The sequence below is a fragment of the Cyanistes caeruleus genome, chromosome 17 (genome assembly GCF_971803275.1).
Source record: "Cyanistes caeruleus chromosome 17, bCyaCae1.hap1.1, whole genome shotgun sequence".
Lineage (NCBI taxonomy): Eukaryota > Metazoa > Chordata > Aves > Passeriformes > Paridae > Cyanistes > Cyanistes caeruleus.
The window spans coordinates 10,088,762-10,111,031 of record NC_141717.1 but is presented as its reverse complement, the minus strand read 5'-3'; the positions used below and the strand labels follow the sequence as shown (position 1 = coordinate 10,111,031).

The window sequence follows — 22,270 nt, the reverse complement described above, 5'->3', positions numbered from 1 at the left end:
TCCCCCTTTATTTTTTTCTCTTTACCTTTTCCTCTTTACTTTTTTTTTTTTCTTTACTTTTTTCTCTGCTTTTCTTGGTTTGGATTTGTTTTTTTCTTTCCTTCTCCTTTTTACCCCGCTCTCCGTTTCGCTCCCCGGGAGGGGTCCCGCCCGCCCCGCTGTGTCCGGGGCTCCGCCGCTCCCCCGGGACAAGGCGGCTTCCAGAGCGCTTTCTGCCTCTCCAGCAGGCTCGGTTCACCAGCCGGCCCTAATTCCCTCGGTGTGTTCTGGTGATAAGGTGGTTTGGAGATCCTGATGGTTGTGGTCCTCTGCTTGAACCGTTTCTTCATACGGGCCAGAGCCTAAAAATGGCTTAACGCTGAATTAAGTTGCTTGCCAGCGTCCCGAGATGATAATCAGATTTATGATGGTGCACCCTAGCACTGCCTCAAAGTACTGACCGCTGTAGGTAGTTCAGTTCATGTTGGGAGGCTTCTAAACTCCAAAATTCCTCGTTATTTGTAAATTAAAAATATTCTGTTTATGGGCACCAGACACTTGTTCTGAACTCTTTTTCCCTGTAAACACACTGTTTCCAAAACACAGCAATTCTAGTTGGGAAAAATTCCCTTGAGAATCATACTTTTGGATGGGTAGTGTAGTAATCCATAATTGCATCTATAATCCTCATTCTGTACAGTGTGTTGTACCAGAGAAAGCACTCAAATTTGCATGATTGAATGCATTTGCATATTTAACTTACAGCTGCATTTGCAGCTTTGAGCCCTAAGGAAAGCTTTCTGATGGATTGTTCTATTTCACTATTTACTAAATTTTTCTGGTTTATTATCAAATGTTTTCATATTTCTGAAGATGTTGTCATCAGCATTTAAAGGTTTCCAAAAACATTGCTAGGAGTAAATTTTGCTGTTACTTTTGTTGTTCTTTGACGCACATTTAAGTCAACATTACCGCTCACTTTAAGCAGTCCAGTTATATTGGGGTCACGTTGTATTTGCTGTTTACTTTCTTTGGACTTAGATATCAAATTCATGCAAAACTACTGAAAAAAGTGAGATTATCTGGCTATAAATTTTGTCCTCTGGATCCAGAGCAGATAATTTTAAATAGTCTGGTGCTTTTTGGTATCGGTTACATTTGTGGCAAGGCCATAAGCAAACATAAATTCCCCTCTCAGAAGAGCACCCTGTAAACACCAGCTCACAGAAGAGAAACCTGGGAAGTTGACTGTTCAGGGCTGTGCCAACAAAGGAATGCTCTCCTCTGTCTATTGACTTCCAGAATGCAGTCAAAACAGTTTTACAGAGGAGATGAGAGAAGATCTCCTGTGTGTTTTAATGGATGTAATTTAAAATGGGCTTTAAAGGAATAAGAGACATCTAAATAGTAAAACCTTCCCTGTTATTCAGTACTTATTTCCTAGTAAAGTTTACATTTTAGTTTTGTTTTCTCTAATTCGACTAATTCAAAGGGATCTTTAAGGTTGAAATAACGAGGAAAACCACGAAGGAACACAAAGTTAATGTTGACAGTGTGATGAAATGTCTCCTCTGTAGGTATTTTGAGAGGTCTGGCATGTTGCATCACATAGCTCGTACTCACAGGCCTGGAAACCCTCCTGCCCTGCCCTCATTAAAAATTGAAACTTTATCCAGATAAGGTATAAAGGCTGCTTCAGATAGAGAATGGATTCGGGGTCCACTTTAAAGCAGTTATTTCTATATCAAAGTTGAAATCTTGAAAACAGTTGGTTACCCTTTAGGGGCAGAGAGCAGGAGCCTGTGTATTCAGCACTGGCTGGGACTGTAATCACAGCTCCCCCATCTAAAACAAATGAACACCTCTTTGTGCCATGCTCCAGCCTGTGTGGAGAGTGTGCTCGCCTTTGTTCAGCAGTGCTCATGGCACTTCTGCTCTTGCCTTGCCATCCTAGCAGTGCACTGCTGAAACACCGTGCTGGGATGGGTAAAATCCAGTGCAGTGGGTGTGCTTCTCCTACCTCTGAGACTAAAGGCTTGGTCTGGGCAAAAAACAATTCAGTGCAGCGCAGTGATGGCATCTGTGCCGCAGGACCAAATACAGGCTTAAGACTTCTCAAAAAAAATCAAGTTTTGGGTGACCTGGAAAAATAATAGAAAATTAAATTGAATACCCTGCTGGCCTGCTGTTTTCTGGGTGTGGGGGAGTATTGTGGTTTTTTTTCTTTCTTACAGTGCTAATCCATTGGATTTATTAAATGCATAGTAACCTGTGTTATACAAAGCTTCAAAATATATTTACAGAAGTCATCAGGTGGCTGAGTAATGCTGTTTTATTTTTATCTTGTTCTTCCTTTCTTCTGGCAGCAGCACCAGAAAGTGAATACCTCAGTGTTTTTCAGCTAACCTGACTAAACAAACAGCATAATTCACAAATGTGTGTGCACGCACAAAAACCAGGGCTGACATTTGCCCTTTATGTAAGACCTGGAGAATCACTTTACCGCATGATAGGAATGGCACGTGCACAATGAAGCCCAAGGGTGTGGGAGCCTATGACTAAAGAGGGCCACAGCCTCCCTTCTGCCAAGGAACTGCTGAGAGGTTCCCTGGTATGACACTGCCCTGCCCGGGCAGCGCCCTGTGGGGACCGTGTGGGGGGACTCTGTGGCACCCCCTGACGCACAGATGGTCACTTGGTCACCCCGAGTTGTGTGTTGTTGTGTCCCTGCAGCCTGTACAGGTTTTCTGCTGTAAATGAGGGAAAACTGCTTGGCATCCGGCTGAGATACACAGAGTGCAGGGGAAAGGGGACAAGACAGGAAAGTGCTGAGGTACAGACCTGTCCTTCTGCCTGGATGGGCCAAGGGCTGGGCAGGCAGCTCACAGACTCTTCCTGTGGGGTGAGGTTTCCAGAGCTCTTGATAAGGCCATGATTGGTGTTCCTCATCTGGGATTTAAAAGATATATCTCATGGTATCCAAGTAAACCCTACCCAGAAATTTTGATTATCAACCAAAGCACAATTAAAAAAACCCAGAACACCTCCCCACCAAAAAAACCCACTTTGTTCTCCCTAGAGGCATTGAGAATTATTTTGGTAGGCTATATTGTTTTATCACAGAAATATATCTGATAAATTCAGTTAGAAGTCCTAAATTCCATGTTTCTGTATTTTAAAAAGACTCACAGTTATATTAAACTACTGGACTTGTGTATCAAATGTCAAACTCACCGATGGTCCCAGCACAAGCTGCAGTCAGGTTGTTGCTTTGCATCCCTGCATTATAAATCTAGCTTGGGGGAAGAGGAGCCTTTGGGAGTTTGTATAAAATCCAGTTCTTCCTCAGTACAAATGATCTCTTCTGCCCTTATTTAGGGTTATGCCTACTTGATGTCTATCCTTGGGCATGTGTTCATAACCTGAAAAGGTTTGTATTTGAAGCACACTGATGGATGATGTATTAAGGTTTCTCTTAAACAAGAAATGTTTCATCAAGACGACTAAGAATTAGTCATAAGAATTAGTCTTTTTGAATAAACACTGGCATCTTGATTTTGTCTTTTCCATTCTGTTAAACCTGTTTTAAAATAATATTAAGCTAATATACAAATATAGCTTAACATGAGATGTGCTGAGGGCTGAACTGTGCCCTTCTCAACACTGTATTATGGATTCCAGGAGCTAAAGGAGGAGATGAAATGCACTAATGTACAAAACGCTTCAAGTGCAGTAGAGCACAGTATTATTTCCTTTTTGTACAGCTTTTGAATCTTCTCAAGGGGGCGGATCTCAGACATTGTGTGGCAACACTAGATACTTCTTAAAAAATTTACTCAATTTCAAATTGAGGAATAACAATTTAAATCACTAGTAGCTATACAGAGCTTAGCTATGAATAGATGTAGTGATGGTAATAGGAGTGATGGTAGACATCAGGATCTACTTTTCTCTGGTAGTTTCCTAATTTCAGAATTCTACCCAAAGATGTTGTTATTCACTCTTCCAAGGGTGCCTGCAGGATGTAAACGTGAGACTGTGGGGAGTCTCTGCATTGTTTAGTTGTGTGCATACCTGCTGAGCTATTGTTCAGTGAGGTGTGTCTGTAAGTAAAAAGCAAAGCTGAGCATTTACAGGAAGGCACTTTTACAATGGCTGTCATTTGTTTTGAAGATTAGTGTTGTTTATATGACTATCAGGAACTGCGGAAGATAGAATACCCACACATAACAAGTGGAAATTCAGGACTTCTTCCTCTTCAGCCAACTCCACGCTACCAGGCTGGATAACTCGCACTGGTTTCATGTGGTGAGGGGAACACAGCAACTCTTATAACAGAGTCTATGAGGATTTAATGACTCAAACGACTAGAATAGGTTTCCCTTATGCTTTTTTCCCTTGGAAGGTCGCTTTTGCCAGTTCTGAAGGTCTCTGCATAAAAGATGTTTCCAGTTGCCTGTTTTGAAAATGTTTCCCTTTATTTCCATTCATCCTAAATAATAGAAAGCTGTAGAATCTGATCATGTGCCTCCTCTTCTCGTTAATTATTCTGTTCATGAGAGGTAGTGTGTCACTAGAATATAGGACACACGATTGACAATTAGGAGGCCCTGTTTGTGTGCCTCACTGTACAGACAAATGATGTGCTGTGAACCACTTTATCTCTCCCAAGCTCTCTCTCACTTTATGATGTTTATTTGGATTAAGACAAAGTTTTTATTTCCACGTCCTTGTACACCAAGGCAGATAAAATACTGTTATTTTCTGAGATTTTTGACGAATTTACATTAATTGTTCTCCTGATCAGAAATTTTTCTCTGTTCCTCTGTCCTTCTTTTTGAGAAGTTTTGAGATCTGGCTTTATTGTATTAATTGTATTGTATTGTATTAATTGAAATTTTGTACTGGTGTTCAGTCCCACGCTTTTTTTGTGACCTTTTCCTTGGACTAAAAGTAAGAGAAGCTATAAAACTGTAAGACATGGTAAGAAAAAGTAGCTGTACAAGTTGATTTGAGTTGCTCTTGTCCCCTATAACTTCTGAAACTGAATAAAATACTACAATAATTTTAATTTATCTGAAATGTCTTGGTCATATCAAATGTATAGCTCATTCTGAAGAGAGAATTTCCTGTGACAGCTTCCTTTTTTGATAAAGTGCTCCAGATACTTCTTCCTGGACTTCAAAGACAGCCAGTGGTTACCTGTGGTTAACTGTATAGAAAGACGTGTGGCCAGGTTTTTTATTTGCTTTGAGAGTCTAGCCTTCAGTAGAAAGGGAAAAGATCACATATTATGCTTTTTTCCTGATGTATGAAAGGGAAATAATCTGAGAATTATTTCATCATGTCATCTTGGAGACGTGGCAGGGGGGTCAGGGAGAGTTAAGTTTTCCTATCGAACACAAACCCTTGATTGAGATGAGCCTTGCCCAGCGCTGTGAGGATCAGCTGATGCCCATAAACCAAGCTGTGGAACCAAGCAGATTCCAAAGGGGAATTTCCATTGCCAAGGTTTTTGCTGTTTCTCAGGCGCTCACGCCCAGGGACTGGTTCTGCTAACAATCAACCTCTGTGGCAGTGCAAAGCCTGAAACACTTCCAGAGACTGCCTGGGCTGATGGAGAAAAGATCCATTAGTTGTGCTCCTTCCAGCTGCTGCAGGCGCTGGCTGTAAATTGTTTCTTCACCTTTCCCAGCGGTATTTTGTGTACCTTGAGCAGGTGTGATGTCCTGGAGCTTTTCCTCTGGGTTCCCTGTGTTCCACTGGACCTGCTGTGTCTCCAGAGCGTGGTCTGTGTCTGTTGTACACAAATTCCTGCAATGGATCAAGAGGTCCTGTGAAAAACAAGAGCTGTGGGGGCTGGCTTCAGAGAAGGGAGCTATTAAGGGTAATTTTACTGGGGTTTGTTCACTTCTTCCTGAATGAAAACAGCTGACACAGGTGCAATCGCTGGTTTGAAATCTGAATTAGAAGATGTCAGGAAAGCTGGAATCTTTATCCCTGAATGCTTAAGGGCATTAAGACAGGGGTAAGACAGTCTTTCCAAAGAAAGTCATTCAAAAATGACAGTCATTCCAAAAAGCAGTACTCCAAGGCCAATAATTATCATGTTATTCTTAGAATTTTGGGGTAGGTGGCAAAAAGAGGTTTTACTCTGTAATTTTTTGTTTTGAGGGGTTAGCATAGGCAGAATCTTTCAAGATTATTTTCAGTATAGAGTGGCAATTCAAGGTGGCACTGGGATTCTTACTTGCCATGGACACACACCATCATGGTACATCTTTTTTTCCCTATATCCTTGAAAATACAGGACTCTTTATCCTGAAACAATTCCCCAATTCATCTTTTTTTTTTTTTTTCCTTGTGATTCACTGACTCCGTGTAAGTCAACAGACATCGTCTTTAGTACACAGCTGGGAAGAAATAGCAAAAAGTTGGAATAGGAAGAAACAACTTTCTCCTTGGAACAAGTGTCTCACAGTCAGAGTGCCTCAGCAACGAGGAGAGCAACAGCCACAGCAGCAGCACTGACAGTAGCAAATTCAAGAGCTGGGGCAGGAGGAGGGATGTTCCCAGACACCAGAGCCTGAATATCCATCCTGTTAAGTTGTTAGAATAGCCCTTGGCATTGTTGGCTCAACCTGAAACAGCTTTCCCAAATGATTTCTGGATGTGGTTTGTGAGTTAACACAAATCAAGGGCCTGGGGACAATAGCTGGTTTGTTTGCAGTGATTGCATTTGGGTGGGTGAGAGTTTAATGGGACAGACCAGAAAACAATCCTAGTTGCATTTAATTTGTGCATAAAGGCAGTGGGACCAGGTATTGTTCTGTGGCTGCTTTTGATGTAATTTATGCTGTACTAGTATTGGAATCTAATAGTTTTATATATTTTTTAAATATCTATATTTTTATTCAGTGTGACTGTTAGAGCATTATTGGAGTTAATCCTTCACTATTTATGTTCATCAGAATTCAGGTATAGTGCTGTCTTTGAAAAATAATAAAATTCTGTCTGCATGGCCTTGCCTGAAAATCAGACAAATGTGACAGTATTGCTGTTCTTTTGGAGTCCACCTGTGTACTAAATATAAATATTTCCATTCTGTTAGTAGTGCAACAGACAAAAGCTTGATAGTATTTCACTTGTCTTGAGTCCTGTATTTCTTGTAAACAGAAAGCATCTGTTTTGAATTCCTTGAACTTGGCAGCTCTTCTGTGTGAACAGTAGTGAGTGGTGTCATAAAGGTGTTGCCATAAAAATAGTAAGAATAACAGAATGGTATCTACAGGTATCTCATGATCTTTTCATGACAATATAATTTCACAGAGTAATGTCATAGCCATAGTTTTGTTTGGAAGATTCTGGGGAAAGGAGGCCTAGAATCTGCAGGATGATTTGCTGGGAATTTGCTGGGAATGAGAGCAGTCTTGCCTGGAGCTGCTGGATTTCAGATTCTGGTTGTTTCAGCCAGTAATTGTATTTAACAGTGAAAGCAGCTGCAGTGGAATTTTTTTTCCCCTTCTATTTAAATGTCATCATTTTCTTTCCGAGAAAACCTTGATTTTGCACAAATTTCAAACAAATAAAAAATGCAGCAAAAAAACCCAAAATAGGTAATTTCCCTGAATGCACCTGTAACACAGAAACCAGGAAGGATATGAATCAGAGATCTGGTGAAATTTTTCTTCTTTTCTTTTCTAGCTTTTTTTTTTTTTTTTTAAATTTAGAACTCAAATCTTGAAGCATCGTCAGAAAGTTGTCGTCTGAATTTATAGACCAATTAGTGGATAAAGGTTTTTCTCTCATTCCAACATCACTTACCATAAAAGATGGTCTTGCACAAACTCTGATCACACACTTGATATCCTTTTGTATTATAAACAGCCAGACTTTTTTACGCCTTGTTGCAGTAAGGTTTTTTCCCTATTTGTTGATCTTAAATGCTCAGTTTCTTCTCCCTTCCATCCTTTGTTTTCCTGTATCTCTCCAATCCTCCAATTTTCATCCATCCATGGACTCCTCAGTTGTAAACTAGGCCTGAGTGACACTGAGATTAATATTATACCCACTGTGGAATTGCCTTGGCTATAACACAAATCTTGTTTTCTTTCACTAGAATGTTATGGAACAGTTCAATCCCGGACTGAGGAATTTAATAAATCTGGGGAAGAATTATGAAAAAGCTGTTAACGGTAAGTTTTCCAGGTGCTACATTTAGAAAGAATATTTAATTCTCATTTAAATATACATATTGGATATGAGAGTTGTGTATATAGGCTTAATTCCCAAGATGAACTTTGGATGTGTTTAATTAAGAGGAAAAAACGCCAACAAGCACAAATATACAAATAGATGCATCTTCTCTCCAGTCTTTTGGGGTCTTTCCACTGTCCTGGAGAAGTTGCATCAAAAACATTTAGGCACAGAGCTCCTGCAAAACAAACTGAAAGTGGCTTTAAAGTAACCCACATTGAAATAGTAAGTGAAAAAACCCAAAGTTATGTAAATTAGGTGTTATTTTTTTTCTTTCTGAAAATACCTTCCAGAGATATTTCACATTTTTAGGTCGGTTCCTGCTCACCTTCACACGTCACTACTTAAGTAACCCTGAGTACAGAACAATGTGAATTAGTTCAAGCTGCAGAGTGGATTGATCTGTTGTTGTTGTCCATACTAATCTTGATGGTATCTTTTTCATTGAGTCAAAATCAGAATGAATTTGAATTTGAATCTAAGGACCAGTCTCTCAAACATTTTAGAATATAATTGCATGCTCCCATTATTGACTTCAAGGAACAATCCAAGTCCTTTCCATGACTGGGCTCCAGACTCCCAGAGCCTGCACTGTGGGGCCTGTCAGAGCCTGCTCCCCATGCAGACCTGTCAAACTGCTTGATACCATATTAAAGCCATGTAAAATCTCTAATTTTGCCTCACTCAAGCCTATGGCACATCTTTCCCCTCTGTGTAATGCAGTCCTCTGAGAAACGGGATCCTGCAGAAGTAGTGCATAGCCAAACATATTGAAATCTCTCTCCATGCAAATTTTAGACCTGGCTTGAGAAAAAGATAAAACCAAAGCCTGCTGGAGGTGAAAATAGGGAAATGTTGACTTATTTGTGGCAGTGTCTAACTTGATGGATTAACATATGGTTACCTAGTACCTGACCTTAGGAATTGCAAGTAGTACCAGAAGTAGTAATAAGTGTTTTTGTATTCATTTGAAATATTTCTATACTGGGTTCTGAGGGTCCTGCTTCTCACACACTCTGCTGTTGATATGTTACATTTTGGCTTTTGTTGCATTTGCCTTTAAGCCTAGCTGATAAGGCATATCTAGCATGAATGCTTATTTTCAAATGAATATTTACATTTACAGTGTTGCAACAACTCTTGCAAAGTCATCTTTGGACTCTCATAAATTGGTAATCTTTTCACCCTAAGTTCTGTGTGGTGTAAATAGATCTGTAGCAAGGAGTAAATACTCTATTGCTAATCAAACACCTTGCAGCTTTCCAAAATGTTGGAGTATGCTGACAAAGAACATAAAACTTACGAGAACTCCAGATGTGTTTATATTTTTCTACACTTTGAGGACAAAAGGTAAAAAAAGCCTCCCTTTCTGCAGAAGAGACATAATTGATATGTCATAGTACTGGTGAAGGGACTATGCAAGTGGGGTTCTTGACTTAGCTTGATTAGCACAGGGAAAGTCACACATTTCCATGATTTTTTAGTGCTTGTATTAGAAGAAAAGAGTGACTTGGGGCTGTCTTGAGAAAACACAGATAGGAGGAGTTAGACTGTCATCACATCCTCTTGTACAGGTGGCACATTGCTCCATCAGTAGCACCAGTATAATTCTTCTGCTCAGGAAGTTTGAGTGCAGAGCACCTATGAGGCAGAGCTTAGACAGAAATCACCCTTTCTAATGCAACAGAGCCTCAAAGAGAATCTTTGTTTGATTTGGAAATTTTTCAGGCTTCTCAGTGAATATACTGTTTGTTATGCAACCAAAGATGTCACCTTACTAGTAAAAACTAGAAAATACAGATCTGTAATTGGCAATTACATTCCTCTCAAGAAAAAAAAAAAAAAAGTATTCTGAACTTAGCAGTGAGGCTCTGCTTGACTTTCACTTTAGGTCAAAAATATACTATTACAATAAAATTATGACAAATAACTTCAGGAAGTAATATTTCACATTAAAGCTTGCCAGTTTGTCCCTGTTATTTCTTTTCTTTGTGGTGTGCAGATCAGTTCTAGACACTGAAGATGCAAAGCAGCCACTGTAGATCTATTCCCTGTGTAAGATGTTTCTCCCCACTGGCCTCCCTGCAGCTTCAATCCTGACGTTTCTCTGTTCATTCCAGCAAAACTGGCTTTGCTGTTTAAATCTGCCCTAGCCAGGAAATGATTAACTGGGAATAACTGAAACTTGGTGGTATATATTAAGAGCTTATTGGTTCCTGTAACAGCCAACTTTAGAGGGAAATGATGATTTGTTTTTGAGGGGCTCCACATCTCCCTGGGACAGCTGCAGGTTGGTGGTGTCGTGGCCAGTTGCCATTTCCCAGGTCCCTGGTCTGGCTGGTCACCACAAGAGCCCTCAGCAGTTTTTGGATGTTTGGGATTGCAGTTTGGGTTTTTCCAACAGTTTTCTCTGTACCAAGGAAGTTTGCTGTGCCCTGACCAATGCAGATGCTGATTGCCTCTGGGTATGCACAGGAGCTGGAGCTAAATAACAGGCTTAAACTTCATTAATATATTCTGGAGTTCTGTCTTTTTTCCCTGGTTTCAGATCAGCAGGGAGCACAGAGACTTTGGTAACTTTCTCTGACAGAAGGATTTCCTTGTTGCCATATATCCCTCTCTTACTCTGTGCTCTGGATGATGAGACTTCATAGAATGGTGCATTAATAAAAATGGAAGATATTTATTTAACAGTTGTGTTTTTTTCACTCACCCCCAGTTATGGTAGTGGCTGGAAGAGCATATTATGATAGCCTTGCAAAGATTGGGGACATATCAGCAGATTCTCCAGTTTCAAAAGAACTAGGTAAGTGAAAGTTCATTTTTTAAATTATTCTGAAGTATAAAGTTTATTTTTGCTTTCCTGCTGGCAGTTCACAGAACAAATGTGAAGTAGATAAGGATCAGTAAAAGTATGTTCTACTCTTACATAACATGGATGGAAGGGATTTGATGCTTTTAAGGCATATTATTTCTCAAGACACTTACAATGTTTTGACAAGATTACCTTTTTTTTCCCCTCCTTTTGTGAATATAGATCTTCCTATGCATTCAAAGTCATGTATTTTTAAGCTCATATAATTCTAAAGTAAATAGGAAAAAACATGCATCTTGATTTTTAATGCAGAGGTGAAGGTTGAAATACTTTTGTAACAGAATATTGGTATGAAGGGTCGTCGTGTACAATAGCAATTCTAAACTAAATTTTCTGGTTGAGTGTCATTGTGAAGGGTTCAGTTTTACTTCACTACTTTTGATCAAGTGTATCACTTAAAGTTCTCAGGTGCATTTATATTTATTTTCTACTTGAGCTTTTGAAAGAGAAACTATAGACTCAAAGACAGATTAATTTTACATTAATATAAATCCACCTCAAGTTCTGTACTCTCCTGAAAAAATTTCTGAATATTTGAAAGATCAGCAGCAGCACTTGACCTTGACAACTTCACTTCTGTAGGCTGAGCAGTATAATTGAACACTGGGGAAAGGAGTACAAAGTATTTGTAATATTTCTGACAAAAGATTCTCGTGTCACTGCAAAGCAAAACACTGGGACCTATACTGCAAAGAGTTTCTTCCTTAATGTCTCATCTTTTGCTTTTTGACATCATTTTTGACAAAAATATCTTGATGACGTGTCTTGCTTCTGAACTTTTGATTTTAGACAACATAGGACCCTTCCCGTGATGAAACTTGAATCTCCTCCTGTAACTCACAATAGTTTGTTAATTCAGCTGATTACAATGGATGGGCTTAGCAATTCTTTTTCATAGCTCTGGAGAAGTAGAATTGAGGGGACAGCCTCCTCTTGAAAGGTGGCCACTGGTTTCTGTGTGGCTGCCTGCATTTTTATGGTTTGTTCTGAAACCACTTGTGGGTGAGTGTTGAGGTCTGTGCCGAGGGCTGGGAGCGGTGGAACAGCAAACAGGGCAGAGTAAACAGTCCTGACGAGCAGCTCCTCTGTTTGCTTTGCAGGCTGTTTACAGAAAGCAGCGCTGCTGCTGTCAAACTATAGAACAGTTAAAAGAAATGGCTATGCAGAGTTTTATGAAATAGTAGAAAATGCACAATTACAGTTTTTGCAATCAAGCAGTTGGTCAGATGCATGGAAGCAACTGATTTATGACTTGTCACTGTGGGACATTGTCTGCTTATTTGGAAATACTGTTATTATTGGGTAATCTTCTGCTGATTTCTGAAAATAGTTGGTTTCCCTTGTTATTTGGAACAATACAGAATTGTGATTGAAAACATATTTTTGTTTAACGATTAATTCCATCCTGCAATTACAAATCTTTTTCAAGATATACCATATCGAGAAAACACGGCCTTCTTCCCAGCTTTCTGTTCAGCTTCTCCTTCAACTGTTACTGCAGAAAAGTCTATTCTTCTTAAGGCAAACAGTAACTCTGGATTTCTTCCAACATACTCTCTGATGGAATACTTAATTTAGAGATAAGGAAAGTCATTGAATGCTGGAAAAGGTAGGATAATGTGGTTAGGAGTCTGTGACAGATCATTTGCATTTTCAAGAAAAAGTCTTACAAGTTCTGAAGCTGGGCTACAATATTAGACTATTTACCAATGACATATGATACACCCAGGTGTCTCTAAAAGTACCTGCTTGAAAAGAAAATATTTACTGGGCACTTCTGTGTTTTAATACTATTGCAGTGCACGCTGAGCAGTAAGGTGTGCATAAGGACAGACCAAACTTTGCACATTTGTGGGTCCTGTAACTCCAGGGGAGCCCCCTGTGCAAACCTCATCCATGAGTTCCTTTAGACTTGCCAAAAGACAAGTGATTGACCACTAGCAGCTCTGTCATGCATAATACTTCTGTTATCTCTGCCAAATTAGAGGTGGTTTCACAGTTCAAACCCAAACCTGCTGGGTGACCTAGAGCGTATTCACTGCCAATGTGATGTAAAGATTGGTATCAAACCCACAGCCAATCCTTCCTCCTTACCAGGAAACACAGAACCTGGGCTTCTGAGATGAGACAGTAAAATGGACATCAGCCCCACAGCAGGGTAGAAACAGAAATGGAATAGAAATAAAGGAGATTTTTTTGAAGTTGAGGGTTGAAAGTAGAAAGGCTGGAGAAGTCATGGGGGAAAAATCAAGTAAAAATGCCAGAAATCCTTTCTTCAGTTGAATGAGATTGGAGCAGAAGAGGGAAATGAGAATGAAAAGGAAATCTGGATATTCCAGCTGATTCAGAGCTTTTGTATTAAGTATCTCTGTCTTTCAAGTCTGGTTGAAGCTCTCTGAATTATTTTAATACATAATAATTTAAGCAAATTGAGGAAGTAGAAGAATGTACTGCAGTCACAACACAGTCCTTATGAATAAGGTATGAGTTGATTGAGTCGACATTCTTTCTAATTTTGTATCTCCCTAAATTTCTGAGCTTGTAGTCCCTCAGACTTGGCTATGAGCATTTAAAGAACAGAATCTGAATTTATTGCTTCAAGCTATCCTGCAATATGGAATTTGCATACCTTTTTTCCTAGGCACCTTTTGGAAACCCCTCTAGGAAGAAAAGATAGAAAACAAGAAACTACATGTTTAAAAATGTTAAGATTTCATACTATTCAAATTCCAGCAAACCACACCAGCACAAAATGCTGTGCTTCAATAATGCAGTAAAACCAATTTCACATAGACACTTTACCACGTTGTTAAAATAAGAACTTTCACATGTTGCTAATTGTTTTTGTCTTGCCCAAAACACAAAGGCTTGTGGGGCTTTGTCATGTCGATTTTTAGTGCTTATCATTTAAATAAAATCTCCTCTAGTAATACAGGCTGTCTCTGTAGGCTTCACTTGCACAAGGAATTGGGAAGTTATTTCCTGCTTGCATGTGGAATTCTGCTTCTCATATCTTCCCAACTATCTTCTCCAGCACCTGCCAGTTATTGTAGCTACATCTCATTTTATATTGTGGGTGTAAAGTCCCACATAGTTTGTTGTGTAGCAACGGTATCTACAGCAGTCACCCACAATTACATTATGGGTCTGTACCCAGAACTTGTTGCTCAAGAACTAAGGAGTGTGAACTATTAATTGCTTGTCCAAATAGTAAAAGAAAGAAAAATATTACATTGCATAGTTTTGATCAGTGGAACTAAATTGCAGAAGATCAGTGTGTTAAGACTGGAAAAGTCTCTTCCCTAATCTAACCAAGACTGATAATTTATTTAAAGATTACTGTAGTTTACAGGCATGTTTTTTTATAGTTGCACTGTGTTAAAACATAATTTGAAACAGGTATGTGAGAGCTTTAGCTCATCTGCAGTCTAAAATGTAAGAATTTGGAGAAGTTTGGGTTCCTTTCAGAAGAATTTTTTTGGTTAAAAACCACTACAAATGATCTAGAGGAGCAAGTACTGAAGTAAAAGATTGCTCTTTGTTGTGGCAGTCACAAGATAGAGGCAGAGAGAAAACCCCAAAACTTCTCCTTGTGCACAGAGGAAGTGGAATTTTTTCCTGACAGAGGGTGAGCCCTGAACTTGATGTTCCTCTCAATCACAAAAGAGCAAACTGTTCTTCAGGTTAAAAGACAGGATTTGAACACATTCACAAAACACTTTTGCCTGTCAAGTGGTGTAATTTTAAAGGTCTCCACAACTTTGTCATGTTTTGTCAAATACAAAACCTTGTGGTATAGTAGTACCACTTTATTTTACACAGTAAGAGTGATTTCAGGAATTCTGTGACATGAATCAGGCAGGGGTTCTCTAGCTCCATATTTCCTTTTTCTGAGAGCCTTTATACCTCCAGCTATTGGGGTAACTGCATATTGTTTTGAGGGTCAAGGCTGATAAACCTTCAGTCAAAATAAACTAGTGGTTGTTGGTGAATAGACCTGCCATTTATCCAAAATTTGGCATTTTTATGAATATCCACCAAGTTTGTACATTACAGTTCTTGAGTAGCACATAACAGTTTCACAATGATCCTTTAGTAACTTTTATAGCTTTTTGTAAAGCAAACAAACAATTTACCATTTGATAATCATGTTTATTTAATATTAATAGAATCAGTAGTGTTTGGTTCAATCTGTAAAGAGTTGTGATTTTTTATTTTTTTTTGTGATAACCACTTTATTTCAGCTTTGCAACTAAGTGAAACTCTGTGGGCTTTTCTCCCTCCTCATTGTTTTCACAAGAGAGAATTTCTGCATCAGAAACTGTGAGCTTTAAATGGTCAACTCGTACAGAAAATGTTTTGGAACTAAAATGGAAAATTCCAATTTTGCTAAAACAAACATATCTACTTGCTGAAAAAAATCTAATCAGACTGTAACATAAAGCAGTACTTTCTTTTTAAAACATTATCTTGCTAGTATTATTCAAAACTGTCTATTTTCTTCCTGTCTAATAAGCAAAATTGCCATGTGATTGGGAATTTTTCAGAGCTGTAGCTCTCTCTTGTTAATTCTGGGTTAAAGAACTCACTCTCACCAGTGAGAAAACCAAGCAGAAAAGAGAAAATCCCGTGGTTTTAGGATGAATGTAGCTAGCTCCACTTCCATTCAAATAAAAAGGGGAGGGAGGAGAGTTGTTGGCTTACTTTAACACGTCTACACTGACCCTGTCAGCTGGAGTTGTGTTTCACTTAGAAAGATGACACCGTGCACTCCTGCGGGTGTTTCAGCTGAGGAGGAGAGCTCTGACATCTTGTCCTCTCACTGCATCCCTGCCATCCCTGTGGAACCTACCAGCTTCCTTTGGAATAGATTGCGATGGATAGAAAGGAAAGCGAACCATGCCAGCAGCTGCAGAACTTTTAGCACCTCATCTGGTGGAAACTTCTGGGAAACCAGCTTAGAGGCTGCAGTCTGAGTAGTTAGAATCAAGCCAGCTTTTCCTATGGAGCATTAAAAAAATTTTCTGCTGTATTTATAATGGAATTTAATTGGAAGAAGCCGCTCCGTTCCTGTGCTATAAAAGGAAACTACACAGAGAGCTGTCTTGAAAGGGAAATACAAAGTATTTGTGGGGTTTTATAGGAATAAGGTTTAGTATCTTCCAGTTATACAGTAACATTCCAGGCTTATGCTGCTAGTGTAAGTTCTGTAATATTTCCCTGATAGAATGTAAACAGGAATGATACTTTCAAGAAGCACAGTGAACAAGGGATGGGTTTGTTACTGAACATAAAGAATGTTCAATACAGATGGATCCTGCAGTTTGTTCTTACAGAACCCCCCAAAAAAAGTTTGTTCTGTATACAATTATATCATTGTAAATTTTGTTATGAAAATGTCAAGATAAGTTACAAATTTTTCAGGTTCTAGAAATGGCTGATGGGAGGAAGCAGAATATGAAAATAACACAAGGCTTTGGTAATGATTGCAATAGTGCCAGAGAAAAGAAAGAAGACAGATATTCATAGTATTTCAGTAATATTTTTCCAGCTATTTTTTCATGCTAAATTAGATAATAGGCTACATTTTTCAGTCAATTTTAATATTTTATTACCCACCTACCCCAGTCTTACTGCACCCTATAAACTGAAGTTGATTCAGCTTTTAGTCAGTGATAAGATGGGTGTAACACTCCTGCAGTCTGTAGCCCTGGCCTGCTCAGGGTGGATGTGTGGTGGTGTCTGGGCACCTGCAGCTCTAAGAGCACCTGCCTGTGTGCCCTGGCTCTGGGCTTCAGCACAGAAACTCCTCATGATGCTCTTGAGCACACACCTCCAGGGAAAAATACATATTCAGGACACCTGCAATGAGTGAGACTTGATATCTTCGTGCTGTGCCTCAAAGGCCTGTGAAGGGACTCCTTAAAGAATTTCTCACTGTACTGGAACCCATAAATTTAATGTGAGCCTCACACTTCCATCCTGCAGTGGAGCCCTGGGAAGGATGCCCTGGGCCTCACCTGTGTGTCCATGCAGCATTTCCGAGGTTGTGGCCAGGTCAGAGTGATTCCTGGTGCTCTGTGTGCACTCCCCCAGCCCTGAGCCCAGCCAGACACGGCACATCCCCAGCATTCTGGAGGTTGTTCTCTCTCACATCTCTAAGTTAAGGATGCTAACCACAGCCTTTCCTCACCACCAGCCCCAGGTGAAATATACCTTTGTTGAGAAAATGTACTTACTGTGCTCTCAGTGAGACAATAAATGGAAGGTAAATGAAAACTTTGTGAGGAAAATAATGTCTTATTTGTAACTATGCTAGCTTGTAAATCCTTTAGTGAAAGTCTAACTATATTTAGCCTGTACAGTCAGCTCTTCCTGCTGAATTATTTCTCAACAAAAAAAAAAATAATCCGGTATCCATTGTAGATGTCAGTAACAGTCCCACAGGGAAGGGCAGGGAACCAAAACCGATTGTCTTGGACTTCTGAGAAAGAGAATTTTATCAAAACTTCTGACTCAGTTTAGGTGTGGGTTTTTTGGGTTTTTGGACACTGCTAAGACTATGAAACTCAGTGGCAGTTCCAAAATGCTGTAATGAAAGCTGCAGTTATTCCTTGTGGTTTATTGCATTTCATGTATCATTTATAATGATGACTTAAATATTTACACTCTCTGGTACTGGCAACCCATAAAAACTTCAGTTTTTGCTGGTTAGCATGATTTGTTTGTTCCATTCCTGCTGTAAAACAGAGATTAGCTCTCTTGTATGATCTTCCTTAACTAATCTGCCTCAAACCAGCAGGGTTTCATCCAGGCAAGTTCAGACTCGTGGCTGTATTGTAACTTCTTTTCTTTTCACCTGACTTGTGTGAAGATTAGGAGTCACTGCACACCACTGCAGCTCAGGTATGAAAAGCTGTGGTATACAGGGCTTCCAAGGCCCTATGAAAGATGAGTCTCTGACACACAGACCTTAATATATTGTGGGTTTATATGTTTGGGTAAAAAAAAAAAATAACAAAAGTGCCTGCAGCAGACTTCATATATATTAGTAATGGAGTAACAGGTGGAAAAACAAGTTTTTAATTTTTCATGCATTATTTACATGGCATATGGTTTCCCTTTCCTTTTTTTAACATTAAAATTTAGTTTCTGTGCCTACCAATCATCTGAGACAAGCTGAATATTTCATGGTGATTAACATCTGTTCAGTGATACATATGTTTAAAAAAATTCTAATCTCTGAACTTTTTTTTACTAAGAGATCAAAACATCTTGTGAGACATGGGGGAACTAGACTGCAGACTGAACTTCGCTGAATCTGCAATAAAGTCATATTCCTCTTTAGAATACAATGTGAGCTAATGTTTTTGCTCCATTTAAAACAGGAAAACAGGAGCATCACCCCAAGAACAAACTCAGAGTAACAGGAAATCAAAATGGTCTTGTTAATCTCATAAGTATTCAGTCTTGTCTAGCCTTATGTGGGAATAAGTAATGGATTAGCAGTTCATTGCCCACTTTATAGCATTGTATGAAACATGCAGTACTTTCTAAAATCACCTGTGTCCAGCTGAAAGAGTTTGGTATTGATTTTAGTCTTAGTAAAATATATTTAAAAAGCAAGTTGATCCTTGGGTTTAAGTGAATATTGCTTATAAACAGGCATAGCCTTTGTAAGGTATAAAGAGCTGAGCAGTATTCTGTCTCTTTCAATATTTAAATATCCCAAAGTTTTAAAGAAAGATAATAATTTAAGTTCAAGTAATTAAAATTCCGTCTTCTGTACTGGGAAAGTCCTTTGTTATGTGGTCCTAAACTATTTCACATGATTACCAATGAAGTTTTAGGACAAGAAAAGGGTGACTATATATAGTCTTGATCCTGGGCTACAAAAGGAAATGATATCATAAGAGGTGCTAGGCTACTAGAATAGAAGTGAACTGTGTTCTATCCCCTCATTGTTTGCCTAATTATGAAATGGGAAAAGGATCTTTGAATAAGAGGATTCTTTGATTTTTATTTCCCATGCTGAGAGCAATGTGTAACCTAATGACAGGCAAGTGTTTGAGAGATTATTGCCAAGTATGTGTCAGTGAGATACAGACAGGAACTTGTATGGGTAGGTTATATATGTACAGGCAAATGCGTGCACTGCAAAATAAAGCTAATATTTGGGAAGGACAGAACTTAGTGTACAGCATTTGCTGTAAAAGTAAAATGCTGAAAGTCCTCTTTGGTCCCACTGATGCATCTTGTGCCCAGAAAGTTCTCTGCTGGGTAAAGCAGCTGTGACTCCTGGCCAAGTGTGTTGGCTGTGATATAGCTGGAAAGAATTCATTTGACTGGATAAAAACAGAGGCTGAAGTTTTGGGCTGGTTTTGGGTTGGGTTGTCTGGGGGTGTTTTCATACAGATGAAAATTTGATTGTGGTCAACAACACTTAAAAAGTCAGCATGGGCTATAATACGTTTTTCCCTCTGGAGCCATATGAGGAGCACAGCAGCGAATTCCTGTGGGAACGAGCAAGTGGAGCACTGGGAGTTCATCAGTTCAAACACCATCAGTGCCCAATTCATGAAATTAGCAACAGTGTCCTGCACAGCATTATTTATTGCTTACTGGGTTTGTCTGGATGTGAAGGCAAGATACTGAGACTACGTAGACTTAGGCATCTTGCAGAACTGTTTATCTCTTCTGTATCAATGAGACTGTGAAGTAATTATTCATTTCCCTTAACCCTTAATCTGTTTTAAATTAACTAACTTATTTGCTTATTATATCACAGAAACATTTCTGTTGTTCACAGCCTTAATGAGAACTCTGAATATTTTAAAATTAATCTCAGAATGCCATTTAGAATGCAAAGCTCTCCTTGCTTCTCTTTTTATTTTATTTGCAGATTTTATTTATGTGTGGTTCTAGCTGCCTCAGGGTATTTTATCTAGTATGTAGAGTGGACTTAAAATACTTTACTATACTTTTAAATCTCTTCCCCTTTTCTTGATTGTAGGCTTTATTCTCTTTTTTTTCTCCTCCCCTTCACCTTCTGCAGTCACCTTCACAAAATGGCACAGAATGGTCATGTGTCAATGCCATTTTGTAAAATGAATTACAGGGAGATTTACTCCTGAATTCCTGTTCCATGTTCGCTCATGCAGTAAGGAAAGGCAGACTTGACCTAGTCCTATTGATTTATGTGCATATTACTATTAATTCTACAGACTGGGGGAGTGTGTTAAAGCATTCTGGACAAATTGAATCAGAAGAAAAGTGTAGTTAGAGCAGGGAGAATTTTACATTATTTTATCCTTCTTTATGATTTTCTTCCTTCATATGTTAAAGTCCATTAAAGCTTTTTGGTTTCATTAAAGCATCTGTTGCACAGTTAAATCCTTCCTATCACAGAATGATAAATTTAACATGTTTGAAGCTTAGCAGATATTTTGTTCAGTTATATTTATTTGTTACATTGTATTCCTTTGAAACTTCCTATTTTACTACCTCCTGGGGGCTACTGCTTTCAAAGGACTTTGCTTCTAACATTCCCATGTCATAAATGCCTTTTTTCTGGGCAGAGAGTGACCTGGAGAAAAGAGCATCTTGCCAGCAATAGCATCTAATAACACACTTGGACTGTGCTGTCTCCTTGTGCAGCTTTGACTCAGCCTTTCATTCTCTTGTTTAATAGAAATAATTATGTGGCTTCATCTCTAAAACACAAAGTTAATCAACCTGCCCTGAATACAAAACAGGACAACAGGAGGTAAATGAGTGATATAATTAAGCATTTTGCCTGTTCCCAGACATCTAAAAAAGTCTCATTATTAAGAGACCTGAAATTTTTCAAGAACAACCTCCTCTAAATAAAACAAAATTGAAGTATATTTCAAGTAAACCTATGTAATTAACACTTTTATTGATTCTAATGTAGCTATTTGGTATTTTAAAAGTTTAAGTGATTTTCTAGGTAGCAGCTGATACTTGTTTCTGTGACAGAAATCTATTGATTGAGTCCCATTTTTGTTTCTAACTTGAACAAATTCTTCTAGACTTCACAAGAACAGTCAACACAAGGTGAAAAGGTAAATAATCTGAACAATCAGCCAGTGCAAACAGTGAGGTTGAAGTGTAACTTCTGCAGAAGTTCTGGCCTTACAATGAGTATTTCTGAGAGAAATTGCTTTCCTTGGTTTTTATTTCCTGGGCAAGACAGCTTTCAAGGATGTTTGATGCTCAGGGGACACTGTACATGGAGAAATGACTGTTGGACCCTTTGGGCTCATGATTATTTATTTAATTTTTTTTTGCAACACCCCCAACATCATTAATGGAATTCTAGTCTGTATTACTTTCTCAGTAGAAAATATAGCTACAACCAACAGCCTTGGTTAATCACAAAGATTTTATGTTCAGGGTGTGGTGAGATGGAAAGCAGAGAAGAAGTATCATTGAAAGACACATATTTTAATAGTTATGCTTATCATCAAGACCAGTGCTTTGAATTTGTTAATTCATTGCATAATATGATGCCTAAAACTGGTTCAGGTTTACAGGACGGCTGCCACAACTTGGACTTTAATGGCCTGGTGTCATGTGCTCTGGTCATGTTGTTTTGTTTGATAGGTTTGGGGGTTGCCAATAAATGATGACAAGGTTAATATTTGGTTATCAGGTATTATGAGTTCTCATATATAAAACCTAATTATGAGCAGCTTTAATATGGAGCAGAATATTTTAATGGATGTGAGAAATACATTTTTGTCTTCACCTTAAGTAGTTTTCTGTGCCTTTTTGCAAGAGCCTGGCCTTAGGTTTTGCTGCCATTAATCCAGAGTAATCCACTGTCTTTCTGAGAGCTATTCTATAACTCACCATGGTGATTAAAATTCAAATATATTGAAGTTGTTCCATTTTCATTCTACTTGAACACTTCTGTGTAGGCTAGGGGTTGTTTTGTCTTTCCTGAATTAGTCTGCAACAAAAACTTGTCTCCTTGTATAAATTAATTCAGGAGAACACCATCTAAATGTGACTAACCCATGATTTTAAACTGATAATAAAGAAACATGATGTATGTTCACTGCAAAAATGCTCTCTATTTATTCAAAGTACCAAATCTGATCTAGAATTTACATCTTAATAGATCAGAGTGTGGTT

The 22,270-nt window shown here is 38.7% G+C and overlaps 2 protein-coding genes across 3 annotated transcripts in view; one reads left to right on the top strand and one right to left on the bottom strand.

Moving 5' to 3' along the window:
- The window catches only part of LOC111936041 (uncharacterized), a 47,355-nt gene extending 47,161 nt beyond the window's left edge, over positions 1–194 (bottom strand). Inside the window, exon 1 of one of the 2 annotated variants that reach the window (XR_015277428.1) lies at positions 26–194. The gene's annotated coding sequence lies outside the window, so the exon portion shown is untranslated. The remainder of the gene's footprint in view (positions 1–25) is intronic. The other variant, XR_015277426.1, reaches the window with a different exon arrangement.
- BAIAP2L1 (BAR/IMD domain containing adaptor protein 2 like 1) overlaps positions 1–22,270 on the top strand; it is a 34,424-nt gene that overhangs the window by 420 nt on the left and 11,734 nt on the right. Inside the window, exons 2-3 of the mRNA XM_023936760.2 lie at positions 8,099–8,174; positions 10,955–11,041. Of these exons, the coding sequence (XP_023792528.2) occupies positions 8,099–8,174; positions 10,955–11,041 (163 nt within the window). The remainder of the gene's footprint in view (positions 1–8,098; positions 8,175–10,954; positions 11,042–22,270) is intronic.